This window comes from Antechinus flavipes, chromosome 4 (assembly GCF_016432865.1).
Source record: "Antechinus flavipes isolate AdamAnt ecotype Samford, QLD, Australia chromosome 4, AdamAnt_v2, whole genome shotgun sequence".
In the NCBI taxonomy this organism is placed as follows: Eukaryota; Metazoa; Chordata; class Mammalia; order Dasyuromorphia; family Dasyuridae; genus Antechinus; species Antechinus flavipes.
This window is the reverse complement of record NC_067401.1, coordinates 480,515,033-480,536,448: the sequence shown is the minus strand read 5'-3', so window position 1 is coordinate 480,536,448 and position 21,416 is coordinate 480,515,033. Positions and strand designations below refer to the sequence as shown.

At 62.8% G+C, this 21,416-nt stretch overlaps 1 protein-coding gene across 1 annotated transcript in view; it reads right to left on the bottom strand.

The window, feature by feature from the left end:
• ERI3 (ERI1 exoribonuclease family member 3) overlaps nucleotides 1-21,416 on the bottom strand; it is a 145,228-nt gene that overhangs the window by 65,779 nt on the left and 58,033 nt on the right. The window contains exons 5-6 of the mRNA XM_051999898.1: nucleotides 18,321-18,412; nucleotides 857-929 (exon numbers count right to left, since the gene is read on the bottom strand). Coding sequence (XP_051855858.1) covers nucleotides 857-929; nucleotides 18,321-18,412 — 165 coding nt within the window. The remainder of the gene's footprint in view (nucleotides 1-856; nucleotides 930-18,320; nucleotides 18,413-21,416) is intronic.

Here is a 21,416-nt window from a genome sequence, read left to right as displayed (position 1 = left end):
GCTGTCCCCCTACCGGGTGCCCAGTGGCGCTCACTGCCCTCATGTCCAGCCACCTGAAAGCGGAATGAACTTTACGGGGCGATCGTTCACGGTCTGGGCCTCCAGGGCCGCCCGTCTGGCGAGGGCCCACACCGACTCGGGCAGCCCGGCCCGGCCCTCCCTCCCACGGCCCCAGCGCCCCCCCTGTCGGAGAGCACCTGGGAGCAGGCTCCAGCCGCCGCCGGCCCCCAGAGGCACCCGAACCTCCTTCCCCGGCCCTGGGCGCGCGGAGCTGCCCCGCGCCCGCTCAGGACTGGCACCCCCTCCAGGCCCTGGCCGCGCCCCCCGGCCCGGCCCCTCCTGCCCCCCGGCTCTCCGCCCGGGGCCCCCCCAGCTTCTCAGGTGCACGTGGCTCCCCGACAGAGCCTCCGCGTCCGTGCCCAGGAGGAGCCGCCCCCGCCGTCTCCCCCGCGCAGCCTCTGCCTGGCCTCCTTGTTCCTCCCAGGCTTCAAGGCCAACAGGACGCCCTGCCCCCCTCCCCTGCTCAGGCCCAGCCTGGGCCCGAGCTGTGACTATGTGGCGCCATCAGGGCTGCCCATCTCCTCCCCGGTCTGAGGGATCCCGAGACGGCCACGAGGGGCCCGAGGGCACCTTCTGCCCAGGGTACCCGGCGTTACAGACACTGACGGTGGCAGTGCCCGCGGCAGAGCCAAGAGCTCCCTGACAGACGCGAGCAGCAGCAGGAGGAGGTGGGGGAGAAGGGGGAGAGGGAGGAGGAGGGGGAGGAGGAGAGGGAAGAGGAGGGGAGGGGAAACCTCTGCAGGGCCCAGAGGGGCCCAGACTCGGGTGCCCGACGCACACAAGGGAACACAGGTACCTTTTTCAGGTTAATCCACTGCTTGAAGTAATCGGCCACTGGCAACCCCAGGTACTGGCACTGCCCGGGCAGCCTGCAAGAGAGCAGAGAGAAGGGGGTGAGAGCTCCGTCTTGTTCCAGGGCAAGGCAGATGCCAGGGAGCCGGAGGGCGCGGGGGAGATGCTCTGGGGAGGCGCCCGGCTCCGGCTTCGAGGAGGACTCGGGCGAGGGCCAGCCTGCACACTTGGGCCGGAGGGAAGCCGGGAGCCAGGAGGGAGAAGGCCGCAGTGAGCTCTCCCCCCGGCCTGGGGCCTCCGGAAGTGGAGGCCCATTGGGGGCGCAGCGGGGGTGCGAGAGCCCATGCATCCGATCTCACCCCCCACCGCCACGACGGGGCGCCCCCCCTTCGAGATGGCCCCCTCCGATGGGCTCTCTGCGCACCCCCTCCCCCTCCCCTCCAGGGGCTAAACAGCCGGGCGGACGCCCGACCCCCGGCCCGCAGCCCCGCCGGCCCAGGCTGGATGACAGCGCCCACTGCCCTCTCTGGACGTCCAGCTCCCCAGCCTGGGGTCTGCAGCCCTGGCTCGGGGCCCTCTGGGCCCTCAGGCCCTTCCCTGGCCCCTGCGCCCCCCCCTCCCCCGGAGGCCCTCATCCCGGTCATGGGGCCAGCTAACTTGACCTTTCCCATGAGCCACTGGGCTCTGTCCTTTCTAGTTCAAAGGTCTTGACTGGAAAAAGATGGAAGCGGCCATTACCCTGGGCTTCCCTCACCCTGGGCCCTCCCCGGCCCCTCTCCGAATCCGAATCCTCCTCAACTGGCGCCCACGTCTCCGCGGCCCCTTACGGACATGACTCCTTGGGCCGCCAGACCCCGAGGGCCGTCGCTTCACTGCTGCGCCCTGCCCACCGGGCACCCCTCGTGCATCCACAAGGGCAGCGCCACCCTTGGCCATCCGTGTGCCCGCCTCCCCCCGAGAGGGCAGATGCCCCCGAAGGCTGTGCCCCCCCGGCCGGGCCGCTCCCCCAGTGCCTGGCGCACAGCAGGCTTGCTGCCCGGGGGGAGGGGGGCCAGACTGCTAAGAAGCGACCTCCCTGAGAGGCCAGCCAGGTCCTAGTGCAGCCCCTGCCCGCCTCGTCAGGGGAAGGACCCACAAAAGGTAAATGTTTAGTGGGGCCCCAAGGAGGTCCCGGGCGCGCCTCCCTGAGCCCCATCACAGGGGGACGCTGAAGGACCCGGGATAGGGACCCCTCTGACCGAGGGGGCAGAGAGCGGGGGAGGGGGCAGAGTGGGGGAGGGGGCAGAGAGCGGGGGAGGGGGCAGAGAGCGGGGGAGGGGGCAGAGTGGGGGAGGGGGCAGAGTGGGGGAGGGGGCAGAGCCGGGGAGGGGCTGGAGGTGGGGGGGGGCGCCCTGGAGGAGCAGCCACATCACCCTGATTTTCACAATCAGCAAGACTCTCACAGGCCGGCTCTAGGTCCGGGAGCTGGATGTGGACTGAAAGGGGGGCTCGGGAGCCTGTGCGAAGAGGAGCGGCCCCCCGGGGCAGGGGGCCGCAGGAAAGGTCACGCCAATCCGGACTGCAGCAGAGCGTTAACCGCGGACCTGGATGTGCGGCTTGCACGGCGGTTACTCTCCTCCCGTGGGCCACCCCGGGCTGAGTGTGCACAGGGGGTCTCCCCTTGGCCCTCCCGTCCCGGGGCACAGGGTCGGTGCCCATGGGTCTGAGGGGCAGCCTCGGCCCCGAGAGGGCGCAGGCCGGACCCCGGGGACGGATGCAGCCAGGAGGGCAGGGAGAGGTGCCCCAAGAGGGTCCCTGGCACTGCGGGCAGCAGGAGGCCCCCGCCCGCCCCGCCCCCACGCCAGTCCGGGTTTACAGGGCTCGGTTTGCTGGCGGCTGGCATGGCCGGGCCCGCTGTCATCTGGTCGTGCTTATTGCTGCCGTCAAATGAAATTTTATCCCCGCAGCCAGTCCACAGGTGCAGGCCGCCCGCCCTCGCTTTACGAGGGGCTCGCATGGCGTCACTGGCAGCCAATGGGGAAGGGCCAATTATGCCTCGGCTGTAAAATGGAACCGCTTTTCCTGCACACGTAACTGGCCTCTTTCCCTGGGCAGGATCTTTGGACCACTGTGCCCCGCGGCCCGCCTGGCTCCAAAAGCGCGCTGGAGCGTCACTGCCCTCCCCGGGGGGGAGACAAGAGACCCCGGAAGCCCCCCACAGAGGGCCCCAGACCCAGGGGAGCCGCCTGCTTGTCCCTTATTCCCAGTCGGACTGCGGGTCCCTCCTGGGCCCCTTCCTGACGGGGGGAGGGGTTCGTGAGCAAGTCGTTTAAGCTGTCAGTGTTCTCTCCTCCCTGAGCGTGCACCTGGGAAGGCTCACCCGCCGGTCTCAGAGGGCTGGGGAACAAAACCCCCGAGAGCTGCAGGGTCGCCCAGAGGCGTGCAGGCCCCTGGAGGAGCCCCCAGACCCCTCACACAGGGCCGACCACAGCCCGCCTCCACGGGAGGAAGGATCAGCCTGGGTTTGGGGGTCGTGCTCAAGGGTCGCTAGTATTGAGGAGGGGGCTGCATTTCCATGCTCTTTCTTTAAAGGAACAGACCGAGCCCCTTCCCTCCCTCTGCCACTACCCTCTGGGGGCCTCTGGGCACAGCTAGGCAAGGGGAGAGCCCCCCACCCCTTCCCCATCCTCCCCCAACGCCGGCTCGGAGGCAGAACGAGCCGTGGCCCCACCTGCCAAGTGGGCTGGAGCCGCCCTCCCCCACGCGCTGATGGCAAACAGGTGTGCCAGAGTGAGGGGCTCATTAAATGGGGAATGCGGGAAACGTTCCCCCGTGGCCCGCTGGCTAATGGGCCCAGGGAATTGGCAGCCCCATCAGAGGAAGGGCCGTGCTTTGAAGAGCAGGTCTGGGGGGAGGAGGAGGAAGGGGGAGCAGAACAGCAGACAGAAACCTGCCGCTGCTCCAAGGCTGCCCCGCCCCGCTGCCGCTCCTGGAAAAGCGCTCCCGCTGGGGCTTCCTGCAGCCGGGCCAGCACGCAGAGGCGGGCCCTCTTCCCCGGTGTCCCACACAGAGCCCAGAGCAGGGGGCGCCGGTGCCCCAGGGAGCGCTGGCCCGGGCATCCAGAACATCCTCGCACAGCCCAAAGGGGAGCCCCCCGAGCGGATGGGCACCCGGCAAATGGCCCCGTCCCGTTCAACAAGCCCAGAGAGTGAGGCTCCCACTTGGCTGCGAGACGTTTAAAAGTGGTCTGGGGTCTGTGCTGCGGCCTTTGCTCCCCCTCCCAACAATACACCCACCTCTGGGGAGTCGACACGGGTTTCCCCGGGGCTGCAAGGCCCCTGCTGCCCAGTGCTGGGCCCCCACTGGCTCCAACTTTCCTAGAGCAGCAGTGCCCCCCACTCCCCCCCCAAGATCGAGGGCAGACTCTCAAAGGCTGAAAGGCAGCAGGTCCCCAGATCTAGCCATCTCCCCTCTCTCCCGGACCGTCCGGGCTCGGCCAGCCCAGAAAAGCCGAGTGCGGAGCCAGGACGGAGCCCATCGACAGGCTGCCAACAGCCCCACTCAGGCCCGTCCCGTGGGCAGAGCTCCTTCCCCAGGAGAAGGCCCCGTGGGGGGGTCCCCAAAGAGGTGAGAAGCCTGAGAGGAGGGCAGCCGACCTGTGTCCTGCCCAGGGGCAGAGTCCGGGGGGGGTCCCACGTGGGGGTCCCTGGCGCGGGGGATCTGTGCCCGCGTGGGGGTCCTTGGTGTGGGGGATCTGTGCCCGCGTGGGGGTCCCTGGCGCGGGGGATCTGTGCCCATGTGGGGGTCCCTGGCACGGGGATCTGTGCCCACGTGGGGGTCCCTGGCACGGGGGTCCCTGGCACGGGGATCTGTGCCCGCGTGGGGGTCCCTGGCACGGGGGTCCCTGGCATGGGGGATCTGTGCCCGCATGGGGGTCCCTGGCACGGGGGTCCCTGGCACGGGGATCTGTGCCCACGTGGGGGTCCCTGGCGCGGGGGATCTGTGCCCGCATGGGGGTCCCTGGCATGGGGATCTGTGCCCGTGTGGGGGTCCCTGGCGCGGGGGATCTGTGCCCGCGTGGGGCTCCCAGGGGGCTGCCAGCTGGCCCCGAGAACGCTGGCACACGCCGCAGGGAGCCGGCGGCTCGCCTTTGTCTCCCGCCCCCCGCTCGCCTCTGCCTGTCACTCGGAGCCAGCAGTTCTCCAGTCCCGGAAGAAATCAGCAGCCCCGGTGATAAACGGCCCGCTTTCGTTATCACTTTCCCTAAGTTGAGGAGAGCGGCGATGATGGATGGGCTGGAGTTGGGTTATCAGGGCGGGCTGTCAGCCAGGGGTGCCTATCTCCTCCCACACCGCGCAGGGCATCATTACGGGCTGGCACCGCGGTGAAATATGACCCCGCGCGGGGGAGCAGAGAAAGGACGGGATTAAACATGGAGCCAATTGAGCCACAATGAGAGCGCGGCGCGAGCCGGGGCCCTTATCGGGCCGGTGACACCTTTTATCTCCGCCTGGTTAGAACGCACAGGGCACAAATTGGTCCTTCCTCCCCCATTGTATCCTCTTGTACAAACAGAGGCAGATAAAATGTGTCACCGCCGAGATAGCGTATCAACTTAACCCTAATTATTCAGGGGGTCACACGAGGAAATAGGGGCCTCGTTTCAACAGGTTCTGCCATCGCAGCTCGGAGCCGCCAACCACATGAGGAGCGGGGGAGGGGAGGGGGAGGCGAGAAAGGACGGGGGAAGGAAGGAAAGAGAAAGGAAGGGGCCCGGAGGGGAGGGGGGCCAGGCACACGGGGGTGCTGGGGGGCGCCCGCTGGCCACCATGGCCCTCCCCGGGCCGCTTCTCTGGGGTCGGGCCAAGGTGGGCTCTGGCTGGGTGCCCACTGCGAGCCCTGAGGCTCCCCCCGAGGGAGGGACCGCCCCAGGCGGCCTCGGCCTGTCGATGGCCGCCTCCCCTGGCCGGCTTCCAGCACCAAACAGCTGCCGTCCCGGTGCCCGCGGGGAAGGACGCAGACCCGGTCCCCAGACGGGCGCCCCGGCACTCTCGCTCCCCTCCTCCTCCGCCCCCCAGCGGCCCCGGCCCCGGCCCCGTGGGAGAGCGGGGGTCTCTGCAGCTCGGGCCCGGGGGCTGAGGCACTTGCCGGGACCGCGCAGGGTCAGGAGAGAGAGGCTGCTGTAACACCGCCCTGACAGTCAGCTCCTTGTCTCCCCCCCTCGCCCCCCCAGGTGTCATGTACAAGGAGTCTATAAGCAGCCCATCAGCTCTAAATATCAGCGCTGGGGAAGCGGGAAGGAGACAGCGCGCCTCGGCCCGTCCGCCCGCCGTCGGCTGTCAGGGCGCGCTAATGAATCTCACCAGCAGCAGCCACGCTTCGGATGGAGGGGGGCTTCCAGCGAGAGGTCTGAGATGTCTCTTTCTGAAGCCCCTCTGTTAATGAATGTCACTGCCGAGCCCAGAGCCGCCGAGCCCGGCCCCCGGACAAAGGAGCCGCTGCAGGCGGCAAGGGAGGGGCAGAAGGGGGTCGGAGGCGCGCACGGCGCCGTCCACGTCGGGGACCCCCAGGGAGTCGCCCCTCTCCCAGCCCGACACGTTCCCAGGGCTGACAGTGCTCGTGGAGGGCAACGCCGTCATCCCGGCGGGGGAGACGGCGCCTGGGCGCCCCATCCTGGCCGCTCTAGGTAGCCCAGGCTTGCTGGAAGGCACAGGCAGATGGAGGGGGAACCGGCAACGGGGTGACTTGTTGGGAGGCCCCGGGGCCAGCCTCGCACCCAAAACCACGCAGGGGACCCAGAAAGGGAGGGGGAGCGTGGAGAGCTGCCGGCCTCCCCGGGCCTGCTCTCCCCCTGATTTCTGGGCGCTCCTGCATGAGAAAGGAAGTCAGCACCCACAGGGACCCAAGTCCCGAGGCCGGACCGCCCACCTCGCCTTAGCAAAGCCATGGCCGCAGAGCCTGCCCCCAAGTCCGGTTAAATGAGCTTGCTAAGCTCCTCCTCGGGGCTAGACCCCAGAAGCACAAAGACCAAGACACAAGCCCCGAACTGCCCCGCGGGGCCGCTCCCAGGCCCTCCCCTGCCCCTGGCCCAGGGCTGCCTCTCCTTCCGGCCCCCTGCAGGCCCCGAGGGCCCCGGCCTGAGCAGTGACTGCTCCCAGCCCTGCGCCCTGGGGGTATCGGGGTCCCAGCTCAATCTCCTGGCTTCCTGTGGGTCTGGGCTTGGACCAAAGACCTTAATGATTCTGTCCTCGAGGAGAGCTGGGCCTACAGCCATGCAAGGCCCCCGGGGGTGAGCGTGGGGGGGCGGGGCGCCTGCCACACCTGCCACCAGAACACTGGGGGGGGGGGGGGCAGGAAGCGGGCATGGGGCTGGGCCTGCTTCTCCAGCAGCCCCTCTTTGGCAGAAGGAAACAAGCACAAGGGTCTGGCCAGGGCCCCGGCAGCATCAGGAGCCCCCCGGGCCCACTCCCTTCCAGACCTCATCTCTAGAACAAGGGGGCAGCCACCCAGAAGCCGCTGTGGAGGCAGTGGGGCAGCCGCGCTTCCCGGGGTCCCACTAATCTCCTTGAGCCGATCCTGGTGGTGCGCCAGCACACCCGTCTCCGGGGCCTGGCAGCCACAAGGCACCTACAGACCCCTCGGGAGACCCCCGGCAGTCTGCGTCAGTGGGGGGGGGAAGCTGTGTCACTGCTCCAGGCTTGTCTGCCCACTCCCCCCGGCCACCGTCACACCCTCGAGCTCAGCAGGTTCTGCCCGTCCGAGGGCCCGGGGGAATCGTCAGCAGGGGCCCATCCCGGCACAGCCACACGGCGGGGGAGCCTGAATGCCCCCACCTCAGCAGGTGGGTGGGCTCCAGGAGAAGCCCCGGCCCTGGCACCAGCCCCATACCCAGGGAGCAAGACGGATTTAATTTCCGCTTGGCTCCTGATGGCTGAGATGAAAGGACATCACCTGCGCCAGGGCTGGCAGGCAACGGGGGCTTCTGCTGGCACTGCTAGGGGCTCAGCCAGGCGTGACCTCTGGGGGAGGGGCAGGCTGGGGGCCCTAGTCACACTTACTCCCTTTAGGGTCAGGGCCTGGATGGCCCAAACCACCCACAGACTTCCCAAAGCTTATCTCGCCCTGCTCTGGGACCAAGGTTCCCTCTGGGGGGGCCGGCTTCCCTTCTGTGCCCTGGATCAAGCTCAGCAGGACTTCAGAACCTTAAACCCACCCTCCTCGAGGGGGTACCCGTCCCCTCGCCCCACAAGATGCTCCTGATGCCCCTCAAAGGGGTCCGACCGGGGCCCCCTGCCCCGATCCCAGCCGGCCCCATTTCCTGAAGACCACTGGCACTGAGCGGATGAATCAGAAGGGCCCCCACCCCATGTCCTTTCAGGGAGCTGCTATGGCCACGCTCCCCTCCCCAGGGCCCCTGACCTTGCTGTCAGCAGGCGGGAGGTGGGGGGGCCGGGCCCCTCCGCAGAGTGGACGGCCGGCGGGGGCCCTGCCTCTCGGGGTGGCCATGCCCGGCATTCTCTGGAAGAAGCCGAGGGCGGCCACGTGTCACACGCGTCATCAGGTAAATCTGCTCCCCCGAAGCACCTCGGGGGCCTGGGGCCCTTTGGGCCTGTAGAACAGGGTTGTGGCAAGCTGCCCCCCACCCACTCTGCCTCAGAGCTCCGGGGCTCCCTCCCCAGGACCCCCGGAGGGGCTGCTGCAGCTCCCGGGGAGGCAATGGGCGCATGCTACCAAGCGGTGCCGGGGGAGGCGCGGGGTGCAGGACGTCCGGGACAGGCCCCGCCCCAAGGAGCCTCCGCCACCAGAGTCCCCAGGGCCGCCGGGCTTTTGTTCGGGGCCCTCCCTGCCACAGGCACTTGTCGCCCTCCCGAGGGCGCAGAGCCGCCAGACAATGGGAGGGCAAAGGACAGCTGCGGCAATTAGAATGCAGGGCAATTCAGGAGCTATTTAGCAGCGTGACCCGGGAGGTCACCGCAGCTGACTCCCATCCCTGTATAAATATTGTATGAGGCGGGCGTGCGCCCCCCAGTCCTCCTGCCGCTCCCCCACTCCCCCACCCCGCCTCCAGCCAGCCCGGCGCGGCGTTATTTACCGCCTGGCAGGCGGGGAGATCCCTCCGCTCAGCGACAGGGACCGGACGGTCCGCTCGTCACAAGCTGCCGGGGCGCCCGGGCTTCTGGGGGAGGCCCCCCGGACAGGCCGCGTCCCGCTGCCCGCCGGCCCCCTCGGGCCCTGGGCGCTCTCCCCCGGAGGCCCGGCCTTGAGGCGGCAGAGTGGGGGCTGCGGGCTGCGGCGGGCAGGGGGACGCCCTCCCCCAGCGCTGCTCCGATGCACCCTGACAAGCCTCTGAAGCCTGAGAGCTGTTTGCAGTCAGCCCCGTGATTTGTTAGTAATTATTTCCACGGTGTCACATTGCTGTCACTCTGTTAACAAAGAGACAGGCTGCCTGCGGCTGCGAGCGGGAGGAGCGGGAGCGGAGAGGGGCCTGTCAGGCTCCCGGCGCGGGCCGCTCCCTTTCTTCCCCGGAGCAGGGCCTGGCACACAGGCGGGAGAGGCCTCGGCGAGCCCGGGCCCCGCGGCTTCTCTCCCCTCACTCCCCCTCGCCCGGCACACACTCCCCGAGACCGCTGCCCGCCGGGAGCCCTCACTGTCACTACAGCCACTTAGCACAAAGGCAAGTTACCCCACGGAGCCCAAGCCACAAGAGCCGACGGACACGGGGCATCCTGGGGGGCACTGCCCCGGCCCCAGCTCCCAGCCCCGGGGCTGCCGTCTGCGTGGACGCGTGCCCGCCGGCGAGAGCAGCCTTCCCGAGCCCCTCTGCACAGGGCGCCTTAGAGCCACCGAACGTCTCCATTCCCCCGGCTGCGAATTAGAGAGCAGATTGTCAGGGGCTGACAAAACAGGGGTCACTCACCTTGCAGGCGCGGGAAGCTGGAGATTAATTCTCTCCTCCAGCAGACAGAATCTGCCTCCGGGACGCGCTCAGGGAAGCGCCAGCGGAGAAACCCTTTCCCTACCACACACCCAGCAGCCCCTGGCAGCCGGGGGCCTGGGGAGGGGGTCCGGGGCCTGGGGGAGAGGGGCCCGGGCAGGGTAGGCGGGCTCTGGGGGCCTCAGAGGGGCCCCCTCCAACCTATTTCTTTCTCACCTGTGGGAGGCCACATGAGCGCCCCCGACTCGGGGGCGGCAGGGGCACAGAAGTAATGGTTTTGCTGTCGAGACCCCCATGGAGGTTCCAGTTGTGATACACGCCGGCCGTGACCCTAAGTCCCTTAACATAGCTCTTTGCCTTAGCTGCTTCATCTGTGAAATGGGAATAACAATACCGGCATCCTGTCACAGAGCCCTGGGGGCTACAGGGGTGGACCCGAGGTCCCAGAGCCTGCCCTGCAGAGGGCTGCCTCCGGCTCTAGAGCTTGAAGCCGAGGGGGGACCTGGCAGAAGTCTTCCTCGTCCCCCAGAGTGGCCACGGGTGGGGGAGGGTAGCCAATGGCTCCCAAGGTAGAAGGGGGGGCAGCCTTTTGTTCCCAAGGTGGGGGGGGGGTTCTATGGCTCCCGAGGTGGGGGTTGGGGGCAGCAGCCTGTAACTCCCCAGGTGGGGGAGAGGCGGCCACCCACTCCCTGGCTGGCCCCATTCGCACAGAGGATTAAAATGGTAAATAAAATCAGGCCTGAGCCTAACTCACGGTCAGAAATGCACTAACGCACAGTCGGCGCCTCAGGCCGGGAGCACTTTCCGTCGGCCACAGACATGACCAGGGAGAACTCGGGGCCAGAGGGAGCCGGGCCCCCCGCGCCCATCCTGGCCGGGCCACGCTGGCCACCGCCCTCCCTTCTGCTCCCCGATGGGGAAAGCGCGTTAGGGCGCCTCTCCTGGGCTCCCCGATGCCCCCGCGCCTCCACTCCCGCCAGGCCCCGGTGCGGGCTCTTCCCCCCTCCAACCACCCACTCGCGTCCCGTGGCATTCTAACCAAAGGACCAGAGGAGGGGTCGGACTTTCAGGGACGGGGGAGCAGAGTTGGGGCTCGCACTGGGGGCTCCTGCACCAAAGCTCCGCAGAGCCCCCAGGGCACAGGCTCCCAGGTCACAGCACTCTCCTGCTCAAGCGCCTCAGCCTGGCATTCAAGGCCTTCCCATTCAAGGCACCAGCGCCGGGAAGACCCGACTTCAATCCTACCACAGCCACGCGCTAGCTAAGCTGCTTCACCTCTCAGCCTCAGTTTTCTCATCTGTCAAATGGGAACAAGAATGGCACCCCCCCACACACAATAGGAACCTGTCCCTGTGAGCCCGGGGCTGCCCTGAAGGGCTCGGTCGGCACCAATTCGAGCACGTTTGGGAGTCCGGGCCCTGCTCAGCCTCCCGCCACACTGCTTCAGACACGTTTGGCAAGTGAGCTGAGGGGGATTTCAAGGATGCCCCCCTCGCCCCCCAGATTAGGAGGGCACTAGCCTCAGGCCCCCCTCCCTCCCTCCCTTTCTGCTCAGGCCAGCCCCACCATGGATGTCCTCTTCCCTATTGTTCCTTGGAAGACAGTAGAGTGCCACCTCCTCCCTGAAGCCCTCCGGGGTTCATCAATGACCTCTGCCCCCTCTGAGGCTCAAAGCGGGGGCCCCAGAGCCGATGGGGGCTTTGGGGGGTGGAGCTTGTCTTCCCCTCCCCTCCCCCAGCTCGCCTCCTCTCAGAGGCTGCTCCCAGCAGGTGGAACGAATCTTCCCCCGGAGCCCCGCAGGCCCAAGGCCCCGTCAGGCTAACGAGGCCGTCTCCCGCTAACGCGCTGAGCTCCGCAGGCCCGCCGCCCCCTCCCCGGCTGCGCCAGGTAGCTCCTCTTTAATTAATGCCGCTGCCGAGCCCCCGCAGGGAACGTCACCCACAATGAATGGCGCGCTCGTTAGAGCCGGGCTGAGCTGATGGATGCAGGAGGCCCCGCTAACAAGAGACAGCGGCTGGTGGCCCACCCAAGGCTCCGGAGGCCGCCCCAGCCCCGAGGCAGGGCACGGAGACCCCGGCAGGGCAACGCCAGCGTCTCTGCCGCAGGGGGAGGCTGGGTCAGGGCAGGCCCAGAGGGTCTGCAGGGGGTCCTCCACTGTCCCCATCCCTCTGTCTGCAAGGAGGTGGCAGGTGGGAGGTCGCACAGAGACCGAGGGAAGCGATCCCACAGGCTGACCCTGCTCGGAGGAGCTTTGGCTGTCCCGGCTGGGCCGAGGCTCCGTCAGCGGCCGGCACCCAGACCTTGGGAAGGAAGCCCCAAAGGGCCTCCACACAGCCTCCCACCCAGCCTCTGCTTGGAGGCCCCCAGGTCTGCGGAGGCCATCCCGTCCCCTCTGGGACCGCTCTGCCTGACACGGAGCCTCGGTCTGTCCCCCACCCACGGGGGCCTGGAAGCAGAGCCGAGAAGCTGGTGTTCCCCAAGCCTTCCTGTGTCTAGACGAGGCCGCCTTTACAGGCTCCTGGTGCCTCCAAACGAGCTCAATTTCTTAATGACCTCCAAGGGCTTGGGCTGGGCGCTTAGTACAGGAAAACATGTTCAATTTAATACAACGAGGCTTTATTAAGCACCTACTGTGCGCGTGCCAGGCCACGTACAGAGATGTGCACTGACAGCCTGGGCCCTCGAGAAGCTTCCAGCCAGACCCCAGAGACATCTAAGTACCTTATGGGGGAGGTGTGAAAAGTGGCTCGATCCCTCTGGGGGAGAGGTGGGGGCAACAGCAGCAAAGAGCGCACCTTTCGCGGGGTTGGAGGAGGGGGGGAAGAGAAAGATTTCCTGGGGGAGGAGACGGGAGCTTGTTCCAGGCACAGAGGGAAGAGCACGGGCTGGGGACGGCCAGGCGGCCACCATGGCTGCAAAGTCCAGGGCCCGAGGGGAAAGTATGGAATGGGAGCAACCAGCCTGGTGGGAGTCTCGAAGGCTGAATCAGGAGCTTGTATTTCACGCCACAAGCCCTGGATTCACAGCCTTCCCCTCCGGGGAACCCGCCCTGCCCTACAGGCCCAGGGCCACCATCAGAAACAGAAGGGCTGGGCGGCCCTTTGTCTGGAAAGGATCTGGGGGCCGGAGCAGCAGAGGGGGCCGGGGCCGCAGTCACCCAGTGCTGGATACCAGGCTCTAGGTGAGTCCCGGGCGCCCAGGGGCCACAAAGGCCCTGCTCTCATGGACCTCGCACTCGGGCGGAAGAGAAACCGTGGCCACACGGGAGGGAGAAGGAAGGGTGCGAAAGCGGAGGCTCCGGCTGCCGCCAGGACCCCATAAGGTCCCCTGGGGAAGGCAGCAGGGGAACAGGCACAAGGCACAGCTCGGGAAAGGGCCCAGAGGTGGGAGATGGGTCCTGGGGCAGAGGAACGGCCCGGAGGCCGGAATGGCTGGAGAGGATGGCAAGGTACGAAGACCAGAAAGAAAAGGAAGACCCTAATGCAAGTTCTGCCCCTGGGGGTGACAGGCAGCCACGGGGGGCGGGGAGGGCTGTGACAGACAGGCCGACATCCTGGACAGATCGCTCTGGACGGATGAGAGGGCAGGGGCAGAGTGTCCAGCCCAGCCCATATCAGGAATCTGGCACCCAAGGACGCCAATCCAAATGGAACAAGACCCGGCGAACCCGTCACCCAAGGACTGGGGAAGGGAAGGGGGGACATGATAGCTCATCTCCACTCGGCCCCTCGGGTAGCCCCTGACTAGAGTTGAGCCAGGAGCCCCCGCAGGACGAGCGCCGCCCTGAACAGGTCTGAAGCGGGGAGCAGCCTCCAAATGGATCCTGGCTCTGTCCTCGGGAGACCCCAGGCCCAGCTCCCTGATGCTTCAGCCTCTCTCCTTCCATGGAAGCTTGCCCAAATGGCCGGCTCTACTAGCAGCCCTCCCTCCTCCTGCTGCCCCTCAACACTCTATGTGCTTTCCAGTTCATCAGGCCGAGTCAGCTAGAGTTTGAGATCCACTCGAACCCCTAGGTTCTTTTCAGAAGTTCTTCCATGACCCAGGGGACCCCATGGTGGGCGGGGGGGCAGGATGGGCCTTCCCAACAGGTCCACCAGAGGCCAGAGAGGGCAATTACTGTCCCGTTTGCACACAGGCTTAGGCCGGACTCCTTCCCCAGAGCCAGGAGGCCACAGCTCGGGGCCGTTGCCAGAGCTACAGCCCTAGCTGGTGTGGAGGAAGGAGAGCTCCTCGAAGAGAGGGGCTCTCCTTGTCCTCAGTGTCCAGCACACAGCAAGCTTACAAATGGCTGCTGAGTGACAGACCCGGCCCCAGACAGCTCCAGAGCTAGACTACCCCGTGGCCTGGAGGCTCTGGCCTGGCCTGGCGTCCCTCCTGCCCTACCGCAGGGAGTCCTGGCAGGGGCTGCCTTCACCTCGGTGCTTTCCAAGCCATGCCAATTGTACAGCTTTACCAGAAAATGTGTAAAGGCACACCACAGGTGCTTAATAAGTGCTCCTCCTTTCTCCCTCTTCGGTGTAATGACAAGCCGGACCCAGCTGGAAAGCTGGGCGTCAGTGCTAGGGCTGCTCTAAGGCTTGATGACTCCAGCCTGGAGCCTTCCTCAGGTGGCGGAGGAAACGGACGGCTGGCCTTGGAATCAGGAGGGGCTGAGGGGCATCCTGCCTGAGAGGCTTAACTCTGGGACCCTCCCTCACTTTTTCTCAGCATCAGTTTCCCCTTCAGTAAAACGTGTATAAGGAAGCACCTTCCCGGCGGTCGGAGAGACCCAGGGGACACCTGCCAAGTGTCTCCAAACCTGGAGGGGTGCTGGGTAAACAACCTCCCTCCCCCCACCCCCCGGCAGGGGCAGAGAACAAAGCCTGGCTCTCCCCACTCCCCACCCCCCACCCTGTACCTTCCAAGGCTGCAGGCAGGGCCCGAGCACCAGGCCGGCCACTGAGGGGCTGCTCTGGCTTTCGCCGGACTCGGGCTTATAACCTCCCTGCCGGCCTCAGTGTCCCAGAGGGAGCTCATCTCTTGCCCCTGACTCTCTCTTTTCCTAATGCCCTCCCAGGCCCGGCCCTCTCTCACACCCCCCAGGTCCAGTCTTTGGCCAAGGGCCCTCGCCCCCCTTCTCTCCTGTGACGCCGGTCCTCACTGCCCCAGCTGCTGGGGACCCCCAGCCGGGCCATGGCTGCTTCCTCCCTTTCCAGTCTTCCTCTGCCTCGCCTCCCCACAGACTCTGAGATCCCGGCCTCCACAAAGAGACTCGGGTACTTTTACTGGCTGCCCCCCATCCCACCCCCTCCAAGAAGCCTTTCCCGAGTCCCCTTAACACCTTTCTTCAGTTGCCTCCATTCATCCGGCCCAGAGCCTCTCTGAGGAGCCTCTCCCACTGGACTGTGGGCTCCATGAGAGCAGAGACTAGTCTTGGTACTCCTCGCCCTTAGCATGGCGCCTGGCACACAGTAGGTGCCTAACAAATGCTTACGGGGTGGAGGAGGAAGGGCAGCCTGTGCTCCCGGTCCCCTCTGAAGGCCTCTGCTACAGCTGCTCCGCCCCCCCGCCCCCAGGCCCCCGGCCCCCTCCAGCAGTCACGCGGCCGCCGGCGCGGGGCCCCCTGCGGAGCCGCCATCCCTCTACCTGTCCCACTCGGTATTGTCTCCCCCTCCCTTGCAGGGCCCGGCTCCCATCCCTCTCCCTGCCGGCTCAGAAAGAGATGTAGCTCAGTTCCGCTTTGCTAAACCCTATTTGGCAATGTGTCTAAACACATGCAAACTTAATTAGTTCAGGAGGGGAGCCTGGGCGTTTGTGGTGATGGATAAAAGTAATGGGAAATGAGACAAGTCAGGGCTGGCAGGGAGTTCTCACTCACGCTCCGTCCCTGGCAGGCCGCTAATCAGAGGTGACTCGCCTCACGGCTGCAGCCAATCGGCACGCGCAGTGACGGCCCTTCCCCAGCTCAGCAACAGCGACCCTATCTCCCCCTCCGCCCAAAGACAGCGCTCAAGGCCCACTCTCTCGCAGCCAATCCCTGGGGCCATTTCCTTCGAGGGGGGCAGAAAGCGCGAGTCCGGGGCAGGAGCCTGGGAGGGGGCCGCGCTGGGTGGGCCTGCCGGGCAGCGGCCAGGCTCGGGATGCCCGCTCCCAGGAGGGCCCGGCCCAGCCCCCGTGGAGACCCTCAGGCGTCTGGGCCAAAGCAGAGCCTCTGTGGCCGGGATGCAAGGTTAGGGAACAGTCCCAGTCCCGCCCCACCTGAGATCTGAGGGTCAAAGGGAATGGACAAGGGACAGGCCGAGGCCCGCAGCTGAGGGGCTCCCAGCAAGGTGCATCTCGGGAAGCCTGCCCCTTGGCTCTGGGGGCGCAAAGCCCACCACCATCCCCTTCTACTCCAGGGGCTCGGAGGAGCCTGTCTCCCCTGGCCTTGCTGAAGGGGGGGGCAGTCTCACCCACAGAGGCTGCCAGGCTAAGTCAGTCACGTGCCTAGCCAGAAGCAGAAAGGACAGGCAGGCCACTGTGCCCCCTGCCCGCTCCCAGCCCCAAGGAATGGGGCCGAGTGAGGAGAGGGCAGCAGGAGGAATCCCCGGCCCCTCTCCACGCCATCTCCCGCTCTTTGCCTTCCCTCCCGTGGCCAGGAAGCTCACGGATGCTAACCCCAGAACCGAGGGCCCCTTCCACCAATCCCAGTCCAGCCGGGGTGTCCCCAGAGCTGGGCTTCGGCCACTCGGTGAGGAAACAAGCCCGGGAGGCAGGTTCGGGGCGGGGGGGGCAGGGGATGGCAGCAGGACCAGGAGGAGGGGCTGGGTATCAGCCCCCACTAATGACCCTCCACGTCCCCAGAAGCTAAGCCAGGAGCGCCGGGCACCGCTGATGGGGCAAGTCTCACTGCTCAGGCAGCCCGCGTGCCTCGGGCCAGGGTGGGAGAGCCGGAGAACGCCCGCCCCGCTCCCAGGGACTGCAGGGAGAACCTGCCCGGCCAACAGGATGCAGCCTGAGCCGCCACTAACAAGCTATGGAGGTCGGTTTAGCAGCCCATGTGATAAGAACCCCCTCCGTGAGCCGGCGTGGAGGCGAGCGGAGCCCCAGATGGGCGGTCACGGGGACACCGCGGCGTCGGATGCGCTGTCACGGAGCGCGGCGCGGACATCTGCCCGGGCGGCTTTGATGTTGTTAGACATTTAATTAAGAGGCTGCCTCCCCAGCAGCGAACCTGGGTCTGGCTGCTAAGCGGCAGTCACGGGCCCGCCAGCCCCAGGCCTCCCCAGCCCGTCAGCTTCCTTCCGACACCCCTGTCTCCCGGGCAGCTCCCAGGCCCGAGCTGGCTCCGGGCTCCGACAGACGCCACATCCAACCCAGAGCTCGGAGCCCCCAACCTGCTGCCCTTCAGCAGGCTCCATCCCTGCCCCTCTGAGGATCCAGAGCTGGGATCCTAGAGCAGGACCAGGTGGCCCGGCCCCCACCAAGGGCACTGTCAGAGACCTGGGGGCAGAGGGGCCGGAAAGGAGGCCCCATCCTCCTACTGCCCCCCGCTCCCACCCCAAGAGCCCGCCCAGCCCTGGGAAGAGTCCATTCATGGGGAGAGGTGCACATGCAGACAGCCGCAGGGCCTGTGGCCAGTTAAGCCCCCAAGCCTCTTTCATCACGTTTCTAACTTCTTCCTCCCCCCAGAGTCTGACCCTTCAGTGTCCTCTCTGCACTAAAGGCCTCCCCCAAACCACCCAGCGCTCCTGGCAGCCTCCAATCCTTTCCCACATGGCTCTTCCCCCTCCAATATCTGTCTGTGGCTCTGAGGGGGCGCATCTGGGGCCCAGGAGGGGAAGAGGGAGCTGGGGGAATAACATGGGACCCTCCCCCATCCTTCACTTGTTTCCCCTGAGGGGAAAGGCTGGTGGCAGGGGCGCCACCTTCTCAACCCCTAATAGAGAGGGCAGCCCCAGCTCTGGAGGGACAAGACCCGGGTTCAGTTTTCACCTCTGATGCTTCCTCCCTGAACAACCTTGGAGAATTCACTCGAATTCCATGTCCTTGTCTGTTAAATGAGGAGGTGGGCCGTGACGGTCCCTGGCGGCTCCGAGTCTATGATCCTAGCAAGCAAGCACTCAAAGAGAAAACGTTGCTGGGTGGCGGGAAGTGAGGCCCTTCCAGCTCTCCCGCTTCAGCCACAAATACGGAGGGATCAATACTCTCAATCCTCAGCAAACAACCCCAGCCCTCCGGTAGGCCTCCCAGCCCTAGGACCAGCAGAAGCCTCAGAGCCAGGGAGGGCAGAAAACAGCTTCCCTGCAGACGGGGGACAAGGGGGGAAGCGCACCTCCCACAGTGCCCCAGCCCGTCGAGGACCGCCATGGACTCGCTTCCCAGAGGCCGGGCACGGCAGTAGGGGAAGGGAGGGGGTCCCATTCTTCCCCTTTCCAGGACCATGGGTTCCGTGCGCCTGGCCTGGACCTGCCAGAAGGAGAGTGACCCGGGAGGAAGGCCAGAAGCAGAGTAGGGCTCTGCCACGCCTCTGAGGGCCTGCTCGGGTGTCCCCCCTCCCCAGAAGCTGCCCATGGTCTCAACGGCCAATACTCACATCACTTTCAAGTCCCAGTCTCCACAGGTGACAAAGATTGACTTGACGCTCGGATCCAGAAGGCCTTCCTTCGCCATCCACTCATCGACCCTCTGGAAAGAACACAAAGAGAAAAGAGATCGGTCTCTTTTTCTGAAAGGAACAAGGGGTCAGGGAGCCAGAAGCAGATGAACAACCAGAGCAAGAGAAAACGGTGACCCGGGCCAGGGCTCCTGGGCTGCCCTCATAGCCCCTCTCTCAGCCTCGCTGGGGTATCTCCATAGGCCTGGACTCTGGGGCTAAAGCTGGACCATATGGTGCCCAACAGGAACAGGGACCCCTGTTTAAGAATTAATTCCTCATCAAGGGAAAGAAATACCTCGCAAAGTGAAGGCAAAAGTAAACTCATATCCTCATTGCCGGGCAGGTGTCAGGAAGTCAATCCATCAAGTATTTATCAAGTACTTGCTACGTACCAAGGATATAAAAACAAAAACTGGGGCAATCCCTGGTGGTCCAACCCTACCACCCTGCCAGGAAGGACTTCCCCGAGTCTCCCAGGTGCTGAGGTCCCGCCCTCTCCCCAGAAAGGCTGGGACCCATTGCTTTGTCCCAAGCTCCAAGCAGGCACAAAGTCTGGTTGTCTGGAAACCAGCATATGAGGGGTGCGAAGGGCCTCCCCCTCCCTGTGCCAATATAGTGGCCCTTCAGCACAGAACCAAAGGATTCAAATCTGGGACCTCAGGGTCTAGAGCTGGGGTATCCTGAAGGCTGACACAGGAGACCACAGAAGCCTGGAGTACGAAGATATTAAGCACCGAGGTCCAAAGTGACCAGGACAGGTCCCAGGCCTAGGCCGGGGCCATTCTGGATAGCAGCTGTTGGGGTTGTAAGCATAGCTCTCATTTCAAGATTCTCTAAGCTGAAAAGGGCTCCCAGAGGCTACCTACATTTAGTGATTGGTTCACTAACCTAGAATTCCACAGACAAGACCTTCAAAGGTCATCCTGTTGGCCACTTTTTCTACCTTTTGAAAGATAAATTATCATTAAGATTAGTCAAGAAGTTATTAGCAGCTCTGCAGCAGGGAAAATGCCCAGATAACTAAAGTTTCCCAGCAGTACCATATTCTGACTCTATTCATGCTAGTGAGGAATTCCCCAAATTCCTCATCTATTTTCTCTTTCTGTCCAGGTAGTCTACCCAATGGCAAAAGTACTTTTGTTTCTTCCTCCTTTGATCTTCACTCAAATGATCTATACCATTCCAGGTTCCTGAATTACTTTTTTCTTTTTCTTTGCTAGATGACGTTATTTCAAACATTTTAGGAAAAAAGACTACTGCCTACTGATATGGACAGCAAACACTACTTGCAACTACACAGTCTGGCAGTTGCCCACTCTGCAAGAAATTGGAAAATTTGTCCAACATATGGGCCAAAGATCCATCAGATGGTATCTATAAATAACATTATTGGAATCCGGCTTGTAATCTATTCTGCTATTCTCATCTGTTTTGTGGGTGATTTCATACCATTTACATTTAGTTACAATTGCTAATTGTATGGTTCCTTCTTTCATTTTCTCCTATGCTTTTCTTTTTTCCTTATTTTCTCTTTAAAAGTCTATTTTGCTTCTGACTACTGCCTCCCTTATTCTACCTTCCCTTATTTTCTTCCCACTTTCCCCTCCTATTTCCTTATTAAATAAGATGAATTCTTGTATCCAACTGTGTGTATGTGTATTTTTCCTTCTTCTGGCCAGTTCAGATGAGAGTAAGGATAGAGTCACCTGTTTCTCCTACCCTTTCAGTTGTATGCTTATGCATTCCATTTATGTAGATAATTTTCTCTATTTTTCTTCCTTCTCCCTCACCTCCCAATGCATTCCTTTCCCTCATTCTTCCATTCTTCTTTTGAGATCATCCAAACAAAACAGAATCACAGTAAGTCTCTTCTTATTAGACTCCCTCTAACATGTCTAGTAATGATAAAGTTCTGAAAGGATTCCATGTACCATTTCCCCATAGAAGAATGTAAACAGCTTAATGTTGTTTAGTACCTTATGATTCATCATTCATGTCTACTTTTTTATGCTTTTGCATTATTACACTCAAAATTTCTGCACAGCTCTGGTCTTTTCATCAGGAGTGTTTGAAAGTCTTCAGTGTCACAAAGATCCAGCTTTTTCTCTGTGGGATTTTGCTCATTTTTTTTACCTTGATTGTAAACCTAGATCTTTTTTTATTAAAGCTTTTTTATTTTCAAAACATATGCATGGATAATTTTTCAACATTGATCTTTGCATAGTTTTGTGTTCCAAATTTTCTCCTCCTTCCCCCCACCCCCTCTCTTAGATGGCAAGTAACCCAATATATGTTATATATGTTAAAATATATGTTAAATCCAATATATGTAAACAAATTTGAATAATGATCTTGCTGTACAAGAAAGATCAGATCAAAAAGAAAAGAAAATTAATAAGAAAAACAACAACAAAAAGAGTGAGAATGTTAAATTAAGATTCACACTCAGTTCCTGCAGTCTTTTCTCTGGATATAGATGGCTCTCTTCATCAGGAGATCATTGAAACTGGCCTCAATCATCTATGTCATTGTTGGAAAGAGTCACATCCATCAGAAGTGATCATTATATACTGTTGTTGTAAGCCTAGATCTTTTACCTTCTGGAATATCATTCTACATTCACTCTTCCTTGAAAACTGTGGTTGCTAAATTTTGTGTGATCCTAATTGTGGATCCTTAGTATTTAATTTTCTTTCTAGCTGTTTAGAGTATATTTTTCTTGATTTGGATGCCCTGAATTTTGGCTATAATATTCCTAGGAATTTTCATTCTAAGATTCTCTCAAGAAGCAACCAATGACAATTTAAGTAGACTTGGGTTTGGTTTTTTTTTTTTTTTTCCATTTTCCTAACTTTTAAAAAAAATAAATTTTATTTGATGGAAAGTATCATTCACATCCAGAGGGAGAATTATGGAGACTGAATGTGGATCAAAGCATAGTATTTTCACCTTTTTTTTTTTTTTTAAATGTTTGCTTTTTTCCTCCTTTCTTGTGTCTTTTTCCCTTTTGATCTGATTTTTTCACACAGCATG